Raw genomic sequence first — 15475 nt, forward strand, 5'->3', positions numbered from 1 at the left:
AGGGTGACATGCATCCACCCGATTCACATACAAGATATCAAGGCCACTGTTCTCTCTTATTCTTTCTTCATCCATTCCGCCGTAGAATCCTTGATTTATTTGACCCATGCCATACCCTGTAAGGACCCTGCATTATTCCATGGTAAGTCTATAAAATATGCCCGATAACTACAATACAATGTATGTCAGACTCCCGATACTACAACGTTATGTATGTCAGATTTCAACGCTCCGTGACGGGGACCTGGGGGGATGATTGGATGGGGACTTTGGAGGGATTGAGAAGGGGGACCCTTTGGGGGGATCACGTCAGCTTGGGTAAGAGAAAGACAGAGAAAAATCTTGGAATTAGCAGGTAGGATGTGAAGAAGTCGATTGAGATGATGGAATTTCTTTTCTTGTGATTGAGATTGAGATTTTAGGTGAGTTCATTCAATGTTGGAGTTTGTAGAATTTATTACTGCCAACTGGTTATTGTTGGGTGTAGGAGCTTGAAATACTAAGTGATTAAGGTAAGATCTAGAGCTACTTATTCGACAACAACACAACAATTGTAAAGACAGCTAATAAAAGTGCACGTATTATTAAAGTACAGTCAGTGTGGTTATTAGTCAGGCAAGTAATTCGAATGGATCTTGCCGAGTTATATCCAAGATTCTGAAATATCACCTCTCTCTCTCTCCCTGCAAGATTATGCTATTTGACCCTCCCCCATCGTCCCGCCTTGCCGTCTTACAAGCTGCAGTCTGGGCTCCCCGGGCCGTCTCTACGGTTGGTTTGGCGCTAGGACCAGTTCAGTTGGTTGAAGAAAAAACACGATAGGGCCGGAAGCGGAGGCTGTGGAGGGGCCAAGCGAGATCGGGCTGGTGATGCAATCAGTGCAGGCCAGAGCTTACATGGGCAGTGACACAGATTTGGTTGGTGTGAAAGGGATTGAGAAGGGCGTGTGATTTAGAGTAGGACAGAATGAAAAATACATATACATGTGCTGATGACCTCCCAAGTTTGTGGCTTTAGTTGTTTGCTCTGACTCTTAATTGTTCTAAACGTTTTGGGTTCTCACTGTGATCAACGTGGCGCCGGCGTTTATTACCCACTCCGGCTGAAATCGATATAGCTGTCTTGTCATTGCTATTCTTATTTTACTACCTCGGCCACTGACTCATTCTTCTTGGATCAATTGATACTCGTCTTTGGCTAGACGGAAGCAATTGTCGAGCTGCAAACCATCGTCAACTTTTTTACAAAACAGAAACAGCTCTTCTTTCACAATGGGTGCTTTCCCTCCTCCTCCGGTCAACACCATTGACTGGTCCAACGTCGGTTTCCGGATCAGAGAAGGTGAGTTTCGAAGCTTCAGTCATGTCTTGACCTGCCATATCCTGTCTTGTTCTTCAATTTCTGCTGTCTGTAAGCACTATTCGTCTGCTCTGCTAACTTATTCCTCCAGTCAACGGCCACATCGAATCGACCTACTCCGTGCACACCGGCAAGTGGACGCCGCTCAAATATGTCGCCGACCCCTTCATCCGCATCCACGGCATGGCGCCCGCCCTCAACTACGGCCAGCAGGCCTACGAGGGCCTCAAGGCCTTCCGCCTGCCCGGCGACAACGAGATTGCGCTGTTCCGCCCGGACAAGAACGCCGTGCGCATGCAGCACTCGGCCGAGGTTGTGTGCATGCCGCCCGTGCCTGAAGATCTCTTTGTCCAGGCCTGCAAGGCTGCGGTTGCGCTCAACGCCGGCTTTGTGCCTCCCCACGAGACGGGCGCGGCCATGTACATCCGTCCCCAGATCTACGGCTCCAGCGCGCAGCTGGGACTGACGGCGCCTGAGGAGTACACCTTTTGCGTCTTTGTGATCCCCACGGGCGTCTACCACGGAGTCCACCCCGTCAAGGGCCTGATCCTCGAGGACTTTGACCGCGCTGCTCCCAACGGCACTGGCCACGTCAAGGTCGGCGGAAACTATGCGCCCGTGCTGCGCTGGAGCGACAAGGCGCGCACCGAGGGCTACGGCATCACGCTGCACCTAGACAGCGTCAAGCACGAGGAGATTGACGAGTTCAGCACCAGCGCCTTCATCGGCGTGCAGACCGGCCCCGGCGGCGCCGACGACATCACGCTGGTCGTGCCCGACTCCAAGAGCGTCATCGACAGCGTCACCTCGGACAGCGTCCTGACTATTGGCAAGAGCTTCGGCTGGAAGATCGAGAAGCGGCCCATCAAGTACGGCGAGCTGAGCTCCTTCAGCGAGGTCTTTGCCGCTGGAACTGCCGCCGCTCTGGTGCCCATTCGCAGCATCACCCGCCGCGGCACAAAGGGCCTCGGCAGCGCAAAGAACGTGACTGTCTCCGGCAGCGAGGAGACGGTGACGTACATCCCCGAGAGCCAGGAGGAGCCCGGCCCGGTGTGCTTGAAGGTGTTGGCGGAGCTCAAGGGCATTCAGCAGGGCAAGCGGGAGGATAAGTTTGGATGGAGGTTCACGATTAGCGAGGCTGATACGAAGGGCATTGCGGGGACGGAGAATGGTCAGACGGATGCAGAGACGGTGGATCAGATGGATTAAAAGAAAGAAAGAAAGAAATGAAATGAAAATGAAAAGCTTTTTTATCGTTCAAATTATCATTTTGCATATATGACAACATAGCAACAAAAAGGAGGTCAAGGATTATTGTCTTTATATACTCATTTACAGCATTCAGACTCTCGTTATATGTATTGACATACTAACATATCCAGCATCATCGATATCATCATCGTCATCATTATTCAAGAGCACCCTACAAGAACTGCTCATACACCGCAATCCCCTCCGAGAAGCTATCGTCAATCCCCTGCGTCAAGCCCTGCGCAACCGCCTGTAGCGCCTCCGGCACCTTGGCCACCACTGCCGCGCTAAACTTCCGCGTTGCGTCCTGCTCCAGCTTGAGGTTTAGCAGAATCACAGGGTCCACCACCAGCAGCTTGTCAAACGCGGGCTTGGTGTTGATGATTGTCGTGATGGTCTGGTTGACGTCCGTGGCGAGGGCGAGTGTCGCCGTGGCAATGGCGAGCGTCTGGTCGATCGTCAGGTTGGCGGCCTTGTTGGCCGTGTCGGTGCCCTTGTTGATGTCAGAGAGGAGCTGCGCCGACTGAATGGTGATTTTGATGAGTTTGAGGGGGTCGCCGTCGAAGTTTGCGACGGTGGTGTTGAGGCTGGTGGTGTCGCTAGTGATTGTGCCGAGGGCGGTGAGGATGGGGTTTGCGTCTGTTTGGGCGAGGGCGGAGGGGAGGAGGGCGAGGAGGGAGACGAGTTGGAACTTCATGGTTGCGTTGGGTTGATGTTTGTTGATTGATGTGTGGTGTTGTTGACGTGTGTAGGAGCGTGTAAGTCAATTGTTGAGAGCAAATAACCAAACAAGGCCTGAACAGCTGTGAGAGAAACACCAAAAGCAACAGTTCACAATCCAAGCAATCTCTCTAAACCAGGAAAAAGAAAAAGCGAGTCCATCGTCAGGTTTATATACCCTTACATGCCGCCCAATCCGGGCACTAACTGCTACCTACCTACCTACTACACCGCATACAGCTCAATTCATACAACAGCTCGCCCAACCACACACGCTTTTAGCCTCATTCCCATATCCATTTTCTCACTCTCACGAAATTGCATTACGTCCCGTCAAGCAGACGCAACCAGCTGCTAACATCAACAACAGAAGGGATCGTCGTATCCGTCATTTTGCTTTCCCCCAATACCCGGCCCTATCGCCAGATCAGGCAGCTCAACCGGCCATTGCAACGCCGTACCAGGCCTGACAGGGACAAGCTCCAACAGGAATGCGGTTGCAGTGCAACAAGCTTCTTTTGCTCTTTGCCTCCTTATCCAACAATTGCTTGGTTTACGTTTCTTTCCCCGCAAATGTTTTCTTCTGCGCTTCTCACCAGGCACCGCCCACCATCTGTAGCTCCTTTGCGGGGAAAGCTGCCGGCGGAGAGGGGGCTAGAACAAAAGCTGCAGTGTGGAGTGAGTGAGATCTGGGGTAAATGGGACTAATGGCTGGTGCCGCGGCAGCTTCTTGGCTCTTGATCGTCTTTTGACTTTCATGTGCTCGGCGACGTGCTTTGTTTCGTGCATGTGAAGAGGTGATCTGCGTGCGAGCGCGTTATTCCATTCGGAATTGTCCAGGTTGCATTGGCGATGCAGGTAGAGACAAAAGCTTGTGAAGCTTATATGCTGAGGAGACCAGAGGACACCATCCGGGGATGTCGTCTACCCGGAAGATTGCGATGAAAATATATCTTCATTATTTGAGCTAACAACAGGCCATGTTCATAGGCACTGTGAACTAAAAAGTGACAATGTCCACTTCGGGACCAATCTTCACCACACTAAAGCGACGCCATCTGCTCGTTATTCCATTCTAGAACTCACATCCAACATGCTTTCATCTTCTGGTGATTTATTCACATTCCTTTCGCAGTGATTCCACTCAATGTCATGTTCTCTGCCATAACCGAAACATTTCATCCTGGCTGTGCCACCAGCGAAAGCAGATCTCACTTCTCAGACAGCATCACAAATATTGAAGAACCAGGCCTTCGCCAGCTTCCAAGGGCGCCGGCTCCCTCACCAAGTCAACAGTAATCTTCATTCCAACTTTCCAGGCCAAGGCGATTTGTCGAATGTTGTATCGACCCACCAAGAAGGCCTGGTCCGGGTTCTGGAAGAAGAATTCGGCAAGCGCCGAGTAAAAGTATCCCTCGCGACGCATATCGTCACCATCCATCTCATTCCATGGTGCTCTCATTCTTGAGTACAACGAGTATTCCTGTCCAAACCGCTGTCTCACGATCTCGTATGCACAAATCATCCGCGCCTCTCCCGAAATTGCGGAAAAAATGTTTGCTGTGACGGCGACGACAGCCGAATATTCTTTCATAATGCTTCCTTCAATGAACGCATCAAAGGTATGTTTGGCAATAAGAATTTCCCACTCAACATAGCGCTTTCGATTGATTGTCCAAAGTTGGCCTATTGTTTCTAGAAGTACTGAATGGTTCGTTGGGAGCTCCATGATGACTCCTTGATGGCAAGATTCATGAAATTCCGGCACCAAAGCGCAGAGCTGCATGGATGTGACAAGGCACGTGTGTGTCGATTGCCAGTGGTTAAAAGCTTCTATAGCTTGTCTTCTCTCTAATTCAGAGAGTTTCGACGTGCAGTGAGTGGTCTTGATTCCGCAAGTTACAAGCAGCGCATTAATAATTCTAGGTATTCCTTGTCAGTCAACCACTCTCGATAGATACTGAACTTCGACGCATATGAAGATAGAGACGTGTAAAAGGAGTAGCATAACGAGGTTAAAGTAAAAAATAAGACCAAAACTCACTGTGATGTCAATAGGTTGTTTACGCATACCAGTAGCTTCTCATGTCGCTCCTTGGCCTCAAGAGCTCTCAACAGCACATGGCAATACTTGGGACTGTCCCAAGCTGTATAACGCACTTGTCCTAGCCTGTCTTTAGGAAAACTGTACCTCTGCAGTTCTCTGGTATGGTAGAACAGCCACTCCAAGCCGCCGGTCGTATCAAATTTGGCTAACCGGTTTATAAATTCCGATTTTTTCGTCCGCACGGAAGGGGTTAAACATTCTTGACAAGCCGTCATAAGGCTTAGTAGTCCCTTGGTGGGAGTAGTCAATGCTATATTGTTGACATCAGTCGATATCAGAGATAATTGGCGACAGATCGCACTGTCTAGCGTCTCTTTAACTTTTCCTGTCTCAACATTCAAATCTTCGGAGCATTTCAGCAGCTCAGAAATATGGCTACCAAGCCTTTTTCTAATCGAGTTTGAGTCTGTTGATGTAAGCTCAATTGTCCGAATGGCGAGACCAGCAACTTCCATTCCAAAGTATGGAGGAGTATCGCCATTGGGGAACCTGATAGGAGTGAGTAAGTCTCGTTGCAAGCTATTACTAGCTTTCGAATAGCTTCATGCGTACTCTCCCTCTTGAGTAAATGTTCGTACGTTTCTGGGTTATGAATCGTCGTATCTGATATCGAATCTGATTCTATCGAGTAGCTGAACGGCCAAGCCATGTCCCACATGAGTCTGAGATAGCCCAAAAGATCTTGCAGGTTCCCCAGGAGGTTTGAAGACACTAGAAAGAGAGCATCTCGGTCTAGCCGCTTTACTAGTCTATGGTGACTAGTTGTCTCATCATCGATAGAATGAAACTCATCGACAATTACCGCATTCCACATGTCGTTCTGTATAACAATCTTCTCGCGATAGGTTTGGGGGGTGACATCTTGTTCAAGGTCGTTCTCGTTGATGTTCTTACCAAGATCTTTTGGAAGCTTTTGGTCTGGAGCCATACCAGTGCCACGATGTTCCCGAGTCGCCTGGCCTTGTATCTCTTGGCTGAGCTGCGGCTGGCCAGTTTCAGCACCCAGCATAAGCTTTACCCCAGCTTCATATGACGCCAAGAGTACCGTTCGTGCAGTTTTAGGATCCCTATGTTCTGCTACCCAGCGGTCAATATGCTTCTGGAGCTCCGTATTATTATCGATTACGTTGGTTTTCCCGTCAGGATTCATCCAACTTTCACTGGCCTCACAAAGCAGTGAAATTTGAAATATTTCCATCCAGCAAGACCTCATCGTTGTAAAATGCGATCGTAATGCTTCTGAATGAACAAACACGATGCTTGGTTTAAAAATTCGATCAGCCTCTTCAATATGGAGCATGCCGTTGCGGAATTGATGAATCCTTTCGTCCATCAAGAATTTCAAAGCCAGCAATGCCACAGGTGTATTCCCAGTGCCACATTCGCTGTGTAATATGGCAGTTCGAAGAGGCCCTCCCAACAGCTCCGCCAATCGATTCGCGTCTACCTCTAAGTTTAGTAATCGTCCGGATTGATGATGTTAATCCAAGCAAATAGCCTCTGGCCAGAATACGTTATTTGACTATTGAGGAAAAAGCATACCTATGATATGAGGTGCTCTTGCTTTGGGCGGTGAATTGTATAGGTTAACCGACAAAGTATTCACGTCAATACCTCTCAAGCTACAAATGTTTGACAAATCTTGGTTAGATGAGATATCTTCTCCAATCTGCGCCCTCGCCTTTCTCAATCTTTCTGTATCGATATTATTTTTGGATGAGATATGCTCATTTGCTTTCACGCGTGACTTGAGTAGCGCTCGCAATGCTCCTCTCTCGTTCTTCGTAATCGGAGAGCGCCGCATTTTAGTTGGTACTTGGAGAGAGTTTAATTGATCGTCCAAGTCAGTTCCAGGAACAATGGTGCCAAGTGTTGCACAGACTGCTTCTGTAATGATCTCAGACCATGTGCCATCAGTATCTTGCATGATGCGGTCGCGTTCAGCCGCAGTCTTTGATTGGAAGAGCCCGAGGGTACTGATGGCATATTCAATCTCATCCTTTGTTGCAAGCCGCGATAAATTCTCTATCTCAACTATACCGCATTCGAATAAGGGGAAATATATTTCCTGATCTTGCTGCATTGCGGTCACCCTGTTGAATCTCTCGGGCGTCTCCACCAGTCGCAGCAACTCATCTGTTATGTAACCAAAAGACTTAGACTTTTGCGTTTGTCCATGGAGAGCCATAAATGGGCCAAAGAATTCCAAATTTGTGTTTGTTTCGAGGCCAGACGCAAGCCAAACATGGTTGTCACATGTGAAAGTAATCACAGCGTAAGCCCGCATCCAGTCCTCATGGTGAAGACCCCAAGCATACTCGGTTGGATTCTGAGGCTGTTGTTGACAGAAGCGATTGGGATGTGCCTTGGCTAACTTGTACGATGCAGCGAGAATCGATAAAACTGGGTCAATGTCTTTGAGGGTGGTGTTGTGTCCAACTTCTACTAGCTTCTGCTGGAATGGTGTGGATGAAACGAGTATCTGGTCTGGGCGAATTGCATCAAGTGCCAATTTAAGCCAGTTTAGATTTCCTTGCAAAAGAGTCCAAAACTGTTCCCATACTTGAGAAGCAAGAGGAAAGCTACCACTGACATTCGTATAGCCTGTGTTCTGCTGCTGCCGGTAGTGGTAGTCTGGGTAATGTATCCGAAGTAAATGTGCCAATGTGTTGGGCACTGTCAACATATTCAGTACGTTTTCAGATAAACAGAGTAACAGCAGCCTCTTACCGTCAAAATACACAAAGTAATACAGCTGTTGTACCGTATTGAATCCCAAGTATGCAGCTAGTAACCCGTCGTTTTCTTGGAGCTTCTCTAGACACAGCAAGCGTGCAAATGGTGGTCGAGATTTCTATTCCGACAACCTCCAGCTTCTTACTGCGGCGAACTGCTTTTTTCCATCTAGCTTCTCGACTGCCTGTGTTCGGAATTGAGAACTAGGTAGAAACTGTGATGGGATTATGGACGCCGGCAACGGTGATCCAAGCGTCCATTCTTCTTTGGTGAGAGACGATCTGGATGCGGCTCTAGAGCTCAGTGGTCTTGGTTCAAAGATGTTCTTGACTTCACTATCCTCTTCGCTCTTTTGTCTTTTGGAGAGATTTTGCATCTCTGCGGCCTCAGTCGGGCTTTGTGGCGGTCTCTTGCGTGGCATGGCGAGGACTGGCAGTCAGAAAAGTGAATGCGGATGAAGGATGAGAGTAAAAGAGAAGATGGCAGCTGTGAAGCTCTACTGCTGTGAAATGCTGCCTTCGGGCCTGGCGTATCAATATTCCAGCTGTGGCCTGTTCACCGCCCAGATCCAGAGCCAGCATGAAGCGTGCACGCTGCGCAGCTGGCCATTCACCTCTCCGCCAGGTGGCAGAATAGCTCTAGGGAGCTTATGAATCTGTCGGTGTCATTGCTAGATGCACACATGTGGCTGCAGACCTATTTCTTTCGACTGGTACTCACAAAGAGCTCTCCTGGCACATATCGACTCTTTCTGTTAACAAATTCCTTTCAAGTGTCAGCTTGTTCTATGCTGTATCGCCCAATATCACAATCTTGAGTATGTTTTCATCGAAAAATCGTTAAAGATCATGGCGCGCGCGACGGGTGACTGGCGTGCGATTTACGAAGCCAAGCCAGCCAATACACAAAATAACGCATAGAAGACGTCTGCTATATCTGCTATATCTACTATATACCTTCTAGGAGGACGCACGACAAGCATAAAACATCTTGAAAACATGGCTCTGCAACGCAGTTGACCTCATTCTGTTTCTTCCAATCTTTGAAAGCTGCCCATTGTCGCGCGGTTAGCTAGGCTTTGACATCGCCAACGGTGCTTGTAGAAAGCGGGAGGCTCGTCGCCCCTACAGCAAGTCAAAGGCGGAGGAATATGTGCGAGAACAATCCAGACATCCGACATGATGGGCACGAAGCCACAAATGGCGAATGCGGCAGCTGTTGACGCCAAGGACAAGCTTCTCGCTCCAAATAGATGTTTCAACATTAAGATTAAGGATATCAAGCTTCACGAAAAGAAGGTCAACCACATGGAGTTCTCGCAAGGCCCAGACTTCGACAACGCCAAAGCCTGCATCGCCGCGTATCAGAAACAGGTCACAGCTCTCTCTCTCGAAGACCGAGAGCTTATGCAGAGGATCCTGCAGAAGAGACGCTTCACCAGAGGAGAAAGTGCACATAACACGATGACCAACCATGTTTTGTGCTGCGACTACTCCAAGAAACAATTCAACCTGGAATGCTTATGCTGGCCTACATACGTCCTGCTGCATGCCATGTACGGCGACGACATGCACAAACCGTACGTAGCAGCCGCCGAAATTGTATGGAGGGTGTTGGTCATCAAGAATTACTAGTCCGTACTCTACAAATAGCAGCTACGGGTAATGGAACAATGGATACGGGAGCACTTTGATGGTTGGCTTGTCCTTAAAGTCTACTCTAGTCTCGTCTTGCCACGCCCAAAAGTAACGTGAGCATCATCAATCATCCTACTCTAGAGAGTTACGCCGAATGCAGTCATGGAAGAGGAAAAATCTTCAGTCCAACCTGAGCGTCAGGTCTTTCTAAGAGAGGGAACTCTTGTCCTCCGTTGGTTATTCGGGTACTATGCTAAACGACGATTGCCTGACGGAGCCACACGCCCACGCTGGCCACATACGTTATCTACCTGGACACCCCGGAAGCCAAAGACGAAGTTTAGAGAGGCGACTTTGGTAAGCATCGATATCGACGAGCTGAAGGAGCAAAACGGGTTTCCGGTTCAATTTCACATTGGCATTTCAATCATGCCGACTCAGGATCTGCACGACCAGTGCCACTTGGCTTCATTGCATGAACAGTCCACACCATATCGTATACAGTCCTACCACTGGGCTGTTGAGAATACTGATCATTACTCAACCCACGATAACCTTTTCTGCTCTAGAAAACGTCGGTGTATTCCGCTTTCTGACCTAAAAGAGCGCTTAAAAAAGCTTATTGGAAAGTCTTCTCCAATAATCCTTATTGTTCAGGAGGACATCGTGAAGTAACCATACTCAAGAAGCTTGACATTGATCTTAACCCAATCTTCACAATTGATACGACAAAAGCTGCTCGCTATCCACTCCAGGCTTTCTGCGACTATACGCTGAAGAAACTTCTCCAAGACTTTGGCATCCCTTTCACCAACAAACAGCTCCATGTTGCAGGGAACGACGCACTCTTTACGCTCCGAGTCCTCCTTATGATTGCCGTGACCGACGTACGACGGGAGTTGGGCGAGGTTCCAACTTGGGTGCCGGTGTTCGAGGCCATTGCCCGGGCCCCGCTACCGCCTATGCCACTCAAACATGCAGGAAAGGCGGCGATTATGAAAAGAAATAAACTGGCTGCCATCAAACAAGAGAACATGTCATTGTACGTATCATGGCTGGTTACACCAAAGCGAAGGGCAACACCTGGCTTGCTGACCAGTATCGCATTGTCGTTACTAACACATTAAAATTTCATAGACCCAATGGATCCGACCGCCCTGAGCAATCCAGCAGCGACACAAGACATGTCTGACGTTCCTAATCGTCAGACTTTTTATGGACTTGGCGCCGGGCTCGCAGCTAAGAAACACACGAATTACTCGCAAAAACTCCAACTGGGAGTAAGGCCCGCAAAAGAAGAGCCCGAGCCGAATAGCGGCTTGGCACCATATGGAAATTCTTTGCTGCATTATTCGACTTAGACTTGCCCCTGTCTATCGCTTGACTCCGTTTCCGTTACGACGCAACCAAACGGTGGCCAGCAGACAATGCAGCAGGGCATATTCGCCTCACGGATTAGAATATCAGATACGTGTCTATACGCTAACCAGCTGCCCATTCACCTCTTCGCTGGGTGGCAAGATACATGTAAATTGGCCATATCGGATTTCAGTCCAAGACAAATCAGCGAAAATGCCACTCCCATGGAATAAGATTTGACAGTCGAGAAAGTCAAAACGCAGACAAGTGTACGAAATGATATAGAGGCCAGGATTTTGCCTACGTTGAACACCACGGTATCGCGAGCCACGACTATATTGGAAAAAAAAGAGCATACACTCTCATGATGCTTGTTGTGATCACACATGGAGTACAGAGGTTTGCATATGGAGCTGGTATCGTGGGCGCGCTCAAGGTCGGGCGCGCTGTGGGTGCATCGAATTCATTAGCCACTTGGATCGCTGCATCGTATCTGCTGACACAAGGTTCCTTTGTCTTGTCCAGTGGTCGCATGGGTACTGTCTATGGATACAAGTGAATCATGACGCTTGACTCATCCATTTGGATCTTTTGGATGTTGGCCACGGCATACAGACGAAACATCATCGGCGTCAGCTTCATGAGAGCGCTTGCAAGGCTAGGAGGCGGCCTGATCGTCCCCAACGCTGTGGCTCTCTTGACGACAACACTCCTCCTTCAGAAAATAGCGAAACTTGGGGTTGGCTCTTTTTGCATCTATAGTGCCGACCGGCGACGCTGGTGGATGTACTATTGCTGATATCATTTTTAAAGTGGACGGATTGGACATGATTCTTTTCCCTTCCTCTATGGTGTCCTATCTCGACGTCGCATACAATCACAAGTGCAAGCTACGGCGACTTACCTTTGATAATAGAGCCGTGCTTGGCCGTAGTAATCTTTGGTGCAGCAATGATCAGTTTTCCGGATGACGAACCCTAAGATCCCGATGGGACCTTTGACTGGATAGGAGCATACTTCGGCGTTGCAGGACTGATCTTATTCAACTTCGTTTGGAAGTAAGCTGAGAGGCATCCATCATCACCCATCATATGTTGTTGCTGATGAGTGTGTCTTATAGCCAAGCTCCGATTGCCGGTTGGTTGAATCCATACGAATATGTGCTACTCATTGTTGCCATTGCTCATCTTGCTCTGTTTCTACTCTGGGAAGCAAAATGGGCAACAACTCCAGTACTCCCATTAGGTATTTGGAAAGTGCCGTCTTGTGGTGCTCTCATGCTGGTCTTGTTCTGCGTCTTCATGAGTGTAGGTACCTATATAGTGCTGGTGCGTCACTGTCTGGCTGGCCGGCTTTTCCTTTTTGCTAATGGCAATTGCTGGATCTGCATCTGCTTTCTTTGAAGCATGGGTCATAATCAGAGTGCGAGTCGAGTTCGGCCTTTGTCTCGTCTCTCTCTCCGATCTCCCGGCTTTCTTAAAGTCCAGCTCAAGTGCTAACTGGCCAACCCTTCTATCCATTGGCCAGCAGATCTGGAACGACCCAGAGGTTGGCCTCGACGAAACTCATGCACACGACCGCATCGTCAACCACCTTTATTCACTCTCGGCTTGGTGTATTAGCAATGAAAGCACTTGCCACTATGCCAGTGAAGGAAAACTGGTAGGTGCAGGTATTCCTCGCCATGGTTTTCGCAGGATGCACGGGAGACATGATATTTGCTGCTGGTCAGATAATCGCCAGTAGCATTGTGAGGAAAAATCATCAAGGAACTTCAAAATCTCTGCGTGAAACTTGTTATTTTATGTACGAATTGAGTACAGGCTCAGGGTTTGCCGGCATGGTCGAGGTCAACGTGAATACGAACGGGTCGGATATCGTGGGAGGCTACCGAGGAGCTGAGCACCTGGCAATAAGAGTTGCAGGAATGGCCTTCGTAACAGCACAGCTCTTTGTGAAGATGGAAAGGGACACTGTCGAGGAATGGCAAGGTGAGGATGTCGAAAGTTATCAGCCTGAACATTGAATAGGTGAAGTAGTTTTCTATAGAGAAGAAACGTCAAATACCACTGTTATGCATCTAAATTGTGGATGTGTAACAGAGCTGTATTATATACTACAGTAGATACTAACGATTCATGACGAGATGGCGCAGTTAAGGCAAGACCTTCTTGAATGAGAGATTTTGAGCAGCAAACAAAGGGATTAATTCGTTCTTTTTATTGTAATGTGCACATTGTAGTCAGTAATTTTCACGATTGACTTACACATTTCTTGGAAAGCCGGAACAGCCGGATACTTTTTATGATCCACGGCAGATACAAATTCGGCATAACCATCTGGATATGGATAAAGCAGCATTTAAATTCTGGCAGGATGCCATTTCTCAGCCAAAGTCAATGACAACTAAGCTGAACATCCCGTTCATAAGACTTATAAGCTCCATTTTTAAGCAGCGCAGAGCTAAGCCCGGTCAATCGGGGCGAATTGTGGAGAAGTTGACGTTTTTTGGCCACGACATCTATTCTCAATGAGGCTAGTTTTGTCGAGGTGCATAACCGATGGATAGTCTAAAATGAGCTTATTGCTCTTGTCTGCGACTCGTGGCGAAACTCTTTGTATCTCGCGATATGCATCAAAACTTGGGCCAAAGTGCGGTTGCGTCCAGACAAGAGTTTTAGAGCGACTTGTTATAGAATAGTTATTCAACCACGACCGTTGCTTTTAGAACTTCGTGTCGATCCCGTGTTGTCGAATAATATTTTTTAAAAGAAAAAAAAAAAACGCCGTATCTCCCCTTGCGAGTATTGGCGTCACTTACCGCGATTGCAAAGATACAGAATCCTTCGAGCGGGTACGAAGATTCTTCTCAGGAGTTGGCTCCATAACTGTTGCTTACATTTGGGTTTACTAACGTGAAGTTACTCCTATCCTAATGATTGGAAATCCTGATGGATATCATGATATTGTAATGACTGTCTAGCAGTACACTGTATGTCCAAATTTCGTGTTCATTTGTAAGCCAAGCCAAACAGATGCTTTTGACTTATTGCAACTTGGAGACTATATAATAGGGGCTCATCTTTCTCATTGAAGCTTCTGAAATTGAGAGTCTATATCACTTGTCTATACACACTCTGCTTACTGAACTCTAGCAATACCATACCCTAAGTTATTGTGCGCTTGTGTTATTAGATCGACCACTCCCTTTCTATCCTCAATATGTTACCAAATCTCTCTACAGTTGCTTCCATTATTACTGTCGCTTCCCTTCCATTTGTCTCAGCGGACACAGCTCCGTTTACTGACTGGGACCATGGTCGAGTTCAGTTGAGTAACGTGAGCATTCATTTCCGCTACGCAGGAAGTGGACCTCCTTTACTGCTTGTTCACGGAAATCCACAACACAGCGTGAGTTTTTACTAATCTTTCTACCACGTTTTCCCCATAACTCATTTGTTTTCCATGCTACAGTATACATGGCGTGTCATGGGCCCAATTCTCGCATCTCATTTCACAATTATTGCTCCTGATAACCGCGGCGCTGGAGATAGCTCTATTCCCGCAGACAACGACTACAGTGCTGAAGCAATGGCTTCCGATCTCAAAGGCCTTTTAGACTTTCTGCAAGTCAACCAAACCTTGGTGTTCTCGCATGATAAAGGCGCTGGCGCGGCAACCGCCCTGGCAGCTCTTTTCCCGGACTCGGTTACATCGCTCGGTGTATCTGAATACGTCTTACCAGGATTCGGATACGAAGAGTTTTCTTGTCCCTCTCCCACATGGGATCTCTACGCCAACTGGCAGCTAGCATTCTTTAGCATAACGGATGCCGCAGAGTTCTTCATCCGCGGTCGTGAAAAGGATATGCTTTCTTGGTACTTTTACCACGCCAGCTACAGTGGTACCGAAGCAATTCCGGATGACGTTCTGCAGCGTTATGCGACCAGTATCAGCAAGCCGGGTTTCTTGCGCAGCATGCTGGGTCCGTTCTCCACCGCTTCAACCACAGCAGACCATGCGCTCTTCACCAAAGCGTTTGCAAACTCCACTCTCAAGATGCCTTTCCTTGCTCTGGGTGGCGAAGCGAGCCTTGCGCCAGAGAGTCAGGTAAAACAACTATGGGGTAATCTCAGCCACAATGGAACTTATGACATAGTTCCAAAGGCCGGCCATTGGATCGCAGATGAGAATCCTGAATGGGTCGCGCAGCGTCTCGTGGAATTCTTTGGCAGCACGGCAGCTACTATGAAGCCAGCGAATCTCACATGGTTAAACAATAAGGTAACTCTTGTTTAACGAGCTA

General features: G+C 48.2%; 7 protein-coding genes across 7 annotated transcripts; 5 read left to right on the top strand and 2 right to left on the bottom strand.

The window, feature by feature from the left end:
* Window positions 1-1271: 1271 nt before the first annotated feature.
* TGAM01_v208846 (branched-chain-amino-acid aminotransferase) lies at window positions 1272-2568 on the top strand (the record flags this gene model as incomplete). The annotated part of the gene is made up of 2 exons (XM_018800756.1): window positions 1272-1341; window positions 1451-2568. The coding sequence occupies 2 exons, from the start codon at window positions 1272-1274 to the stop codon at window positions 2566-2568; spliced, it is 1188 nt and encodes a 395-aa protein (XP_018666221.1).
* A 214-nt stretch (window positions 2569-2782) lies between these two features.
* TGAM01_v208847 (hypothetical protein) lies at window positions 2783-3307 on the bottom strand (the record flags this gene model as incomplete). Its single annotated transcript, XM_018800755.1, has 1 exon — window positions 2783-3307. The coding sequence occupies one exon, from the start codon at window positions 3305-3307 to the stop codon at window positions 2783-2785; it is 525 nt and encodes a 174-aa protein (XP_018666220.1).
* Window positions 3308-5370: 2063 nt separating this feature from the next.
* On the bottom strand, window positions 5371-8594 carry TGAM01_v208848 (hypothetical protein; the record flags this gene model as incomplete). The annotated part of the gene is made up of 5 exons (XM_024550424.1): window positions 5371-5926; window positions 6016-6880; window positions 6980-8113; window positions 8168-8249; window positions 8319-8594. The coding sequence occupies 5 exons, from the start codon at window positions 8592-8594 to the stop codon at window positions 5371-5373; spliced, it is 2913 nt and encodes a 970-aa protein (XP_024404852.1).
* Window positions 8595-9351: 757 nt separating this feature from the next.
* On the top strand, window positions 9352-9807 carry TGAM01_v208849 (hypothetical protein; the record flags this gene model as incomplete). The annotated part of the gene is made up of 1 exon (XM_018800753.1): window positions 9352-9807. One exon carries the CDS (start codon window positions 9352-9354, stop codon window positions 9805-9807), a length of 456 nt encoding a protein of 151 aa, XP_018666218.1.
* Window positions 9808-9972: 165 nt separating this feature from the next.
* Window positions 9973-11002, top strand: TGAM01_v208850 (hypothetical protein; the record flags this gene model as incomplete). The annotated part of the gene is made up of 3 exons (XM_018800752.1): window positions 9973-10384; window positions 10468-10852; window positions 10948-11002. The coding sequence occupies 3 exons, from the start codon at window positions 9973-9975 to the stop codon at window positions 11000-11002; spliced, it is 852 nt and encodes a 283-aa protein (XP_018666217.1).
* Window positions 11003-12537: 1535 nt separating this feature from the next.
* TGAM01_v208851 (hypothetical protein) lies at window positions 12538-13195 on the top strand (the record flags this gene model as incomplete). Its single annotated transcript, XM_018800751.1, has 2 exons — window positions 12538-12841; window positions 12993-13195. The coding sequence occupies 2 exons, from the start codon at window positions 12538-12540 to the stop codon at window positions 13193-13195; spliced, it is 507 nt and encodes a 168-aa protein (XP_018666216.1).
* A 1196-nt stretch (window positions 13196-14391) lies between these two features.
* TGAM01_v208852 (hypothetical protein) lies at window positions 14392-15468 on the top strand (the record flags this gene model as incomplete). Its single annotated transcript, XM_018800750.1, has 2 exons — window positions 14392-14580; window positions 14644-15468. The coding sequence occupies 2 exons, from the start codon at window positions 14392-14394 to the stop codon at window positions 15466-15468; spliced, it is 1014 nt and encodes a 337-aa protein (XP_018666215.1).
* Window positions 15469-15475: the final 7 nt, after the last annotated feature.

The sequence above is a fragment of the Trichoderma gamsii genome (assembly GCF_001481775.2).
Source record: "Trichoderma gamsii strain T6085 chromosome Unknown Scaffold_39.2, whole genome shotgun sequence".
Lineage (NCBI taxonomy): Eukaryota > Fungi > Ascomycota > Sordariomycetes > Hypocreales > Hypocreaceae > Trichoderma > Trichoderma gamsii.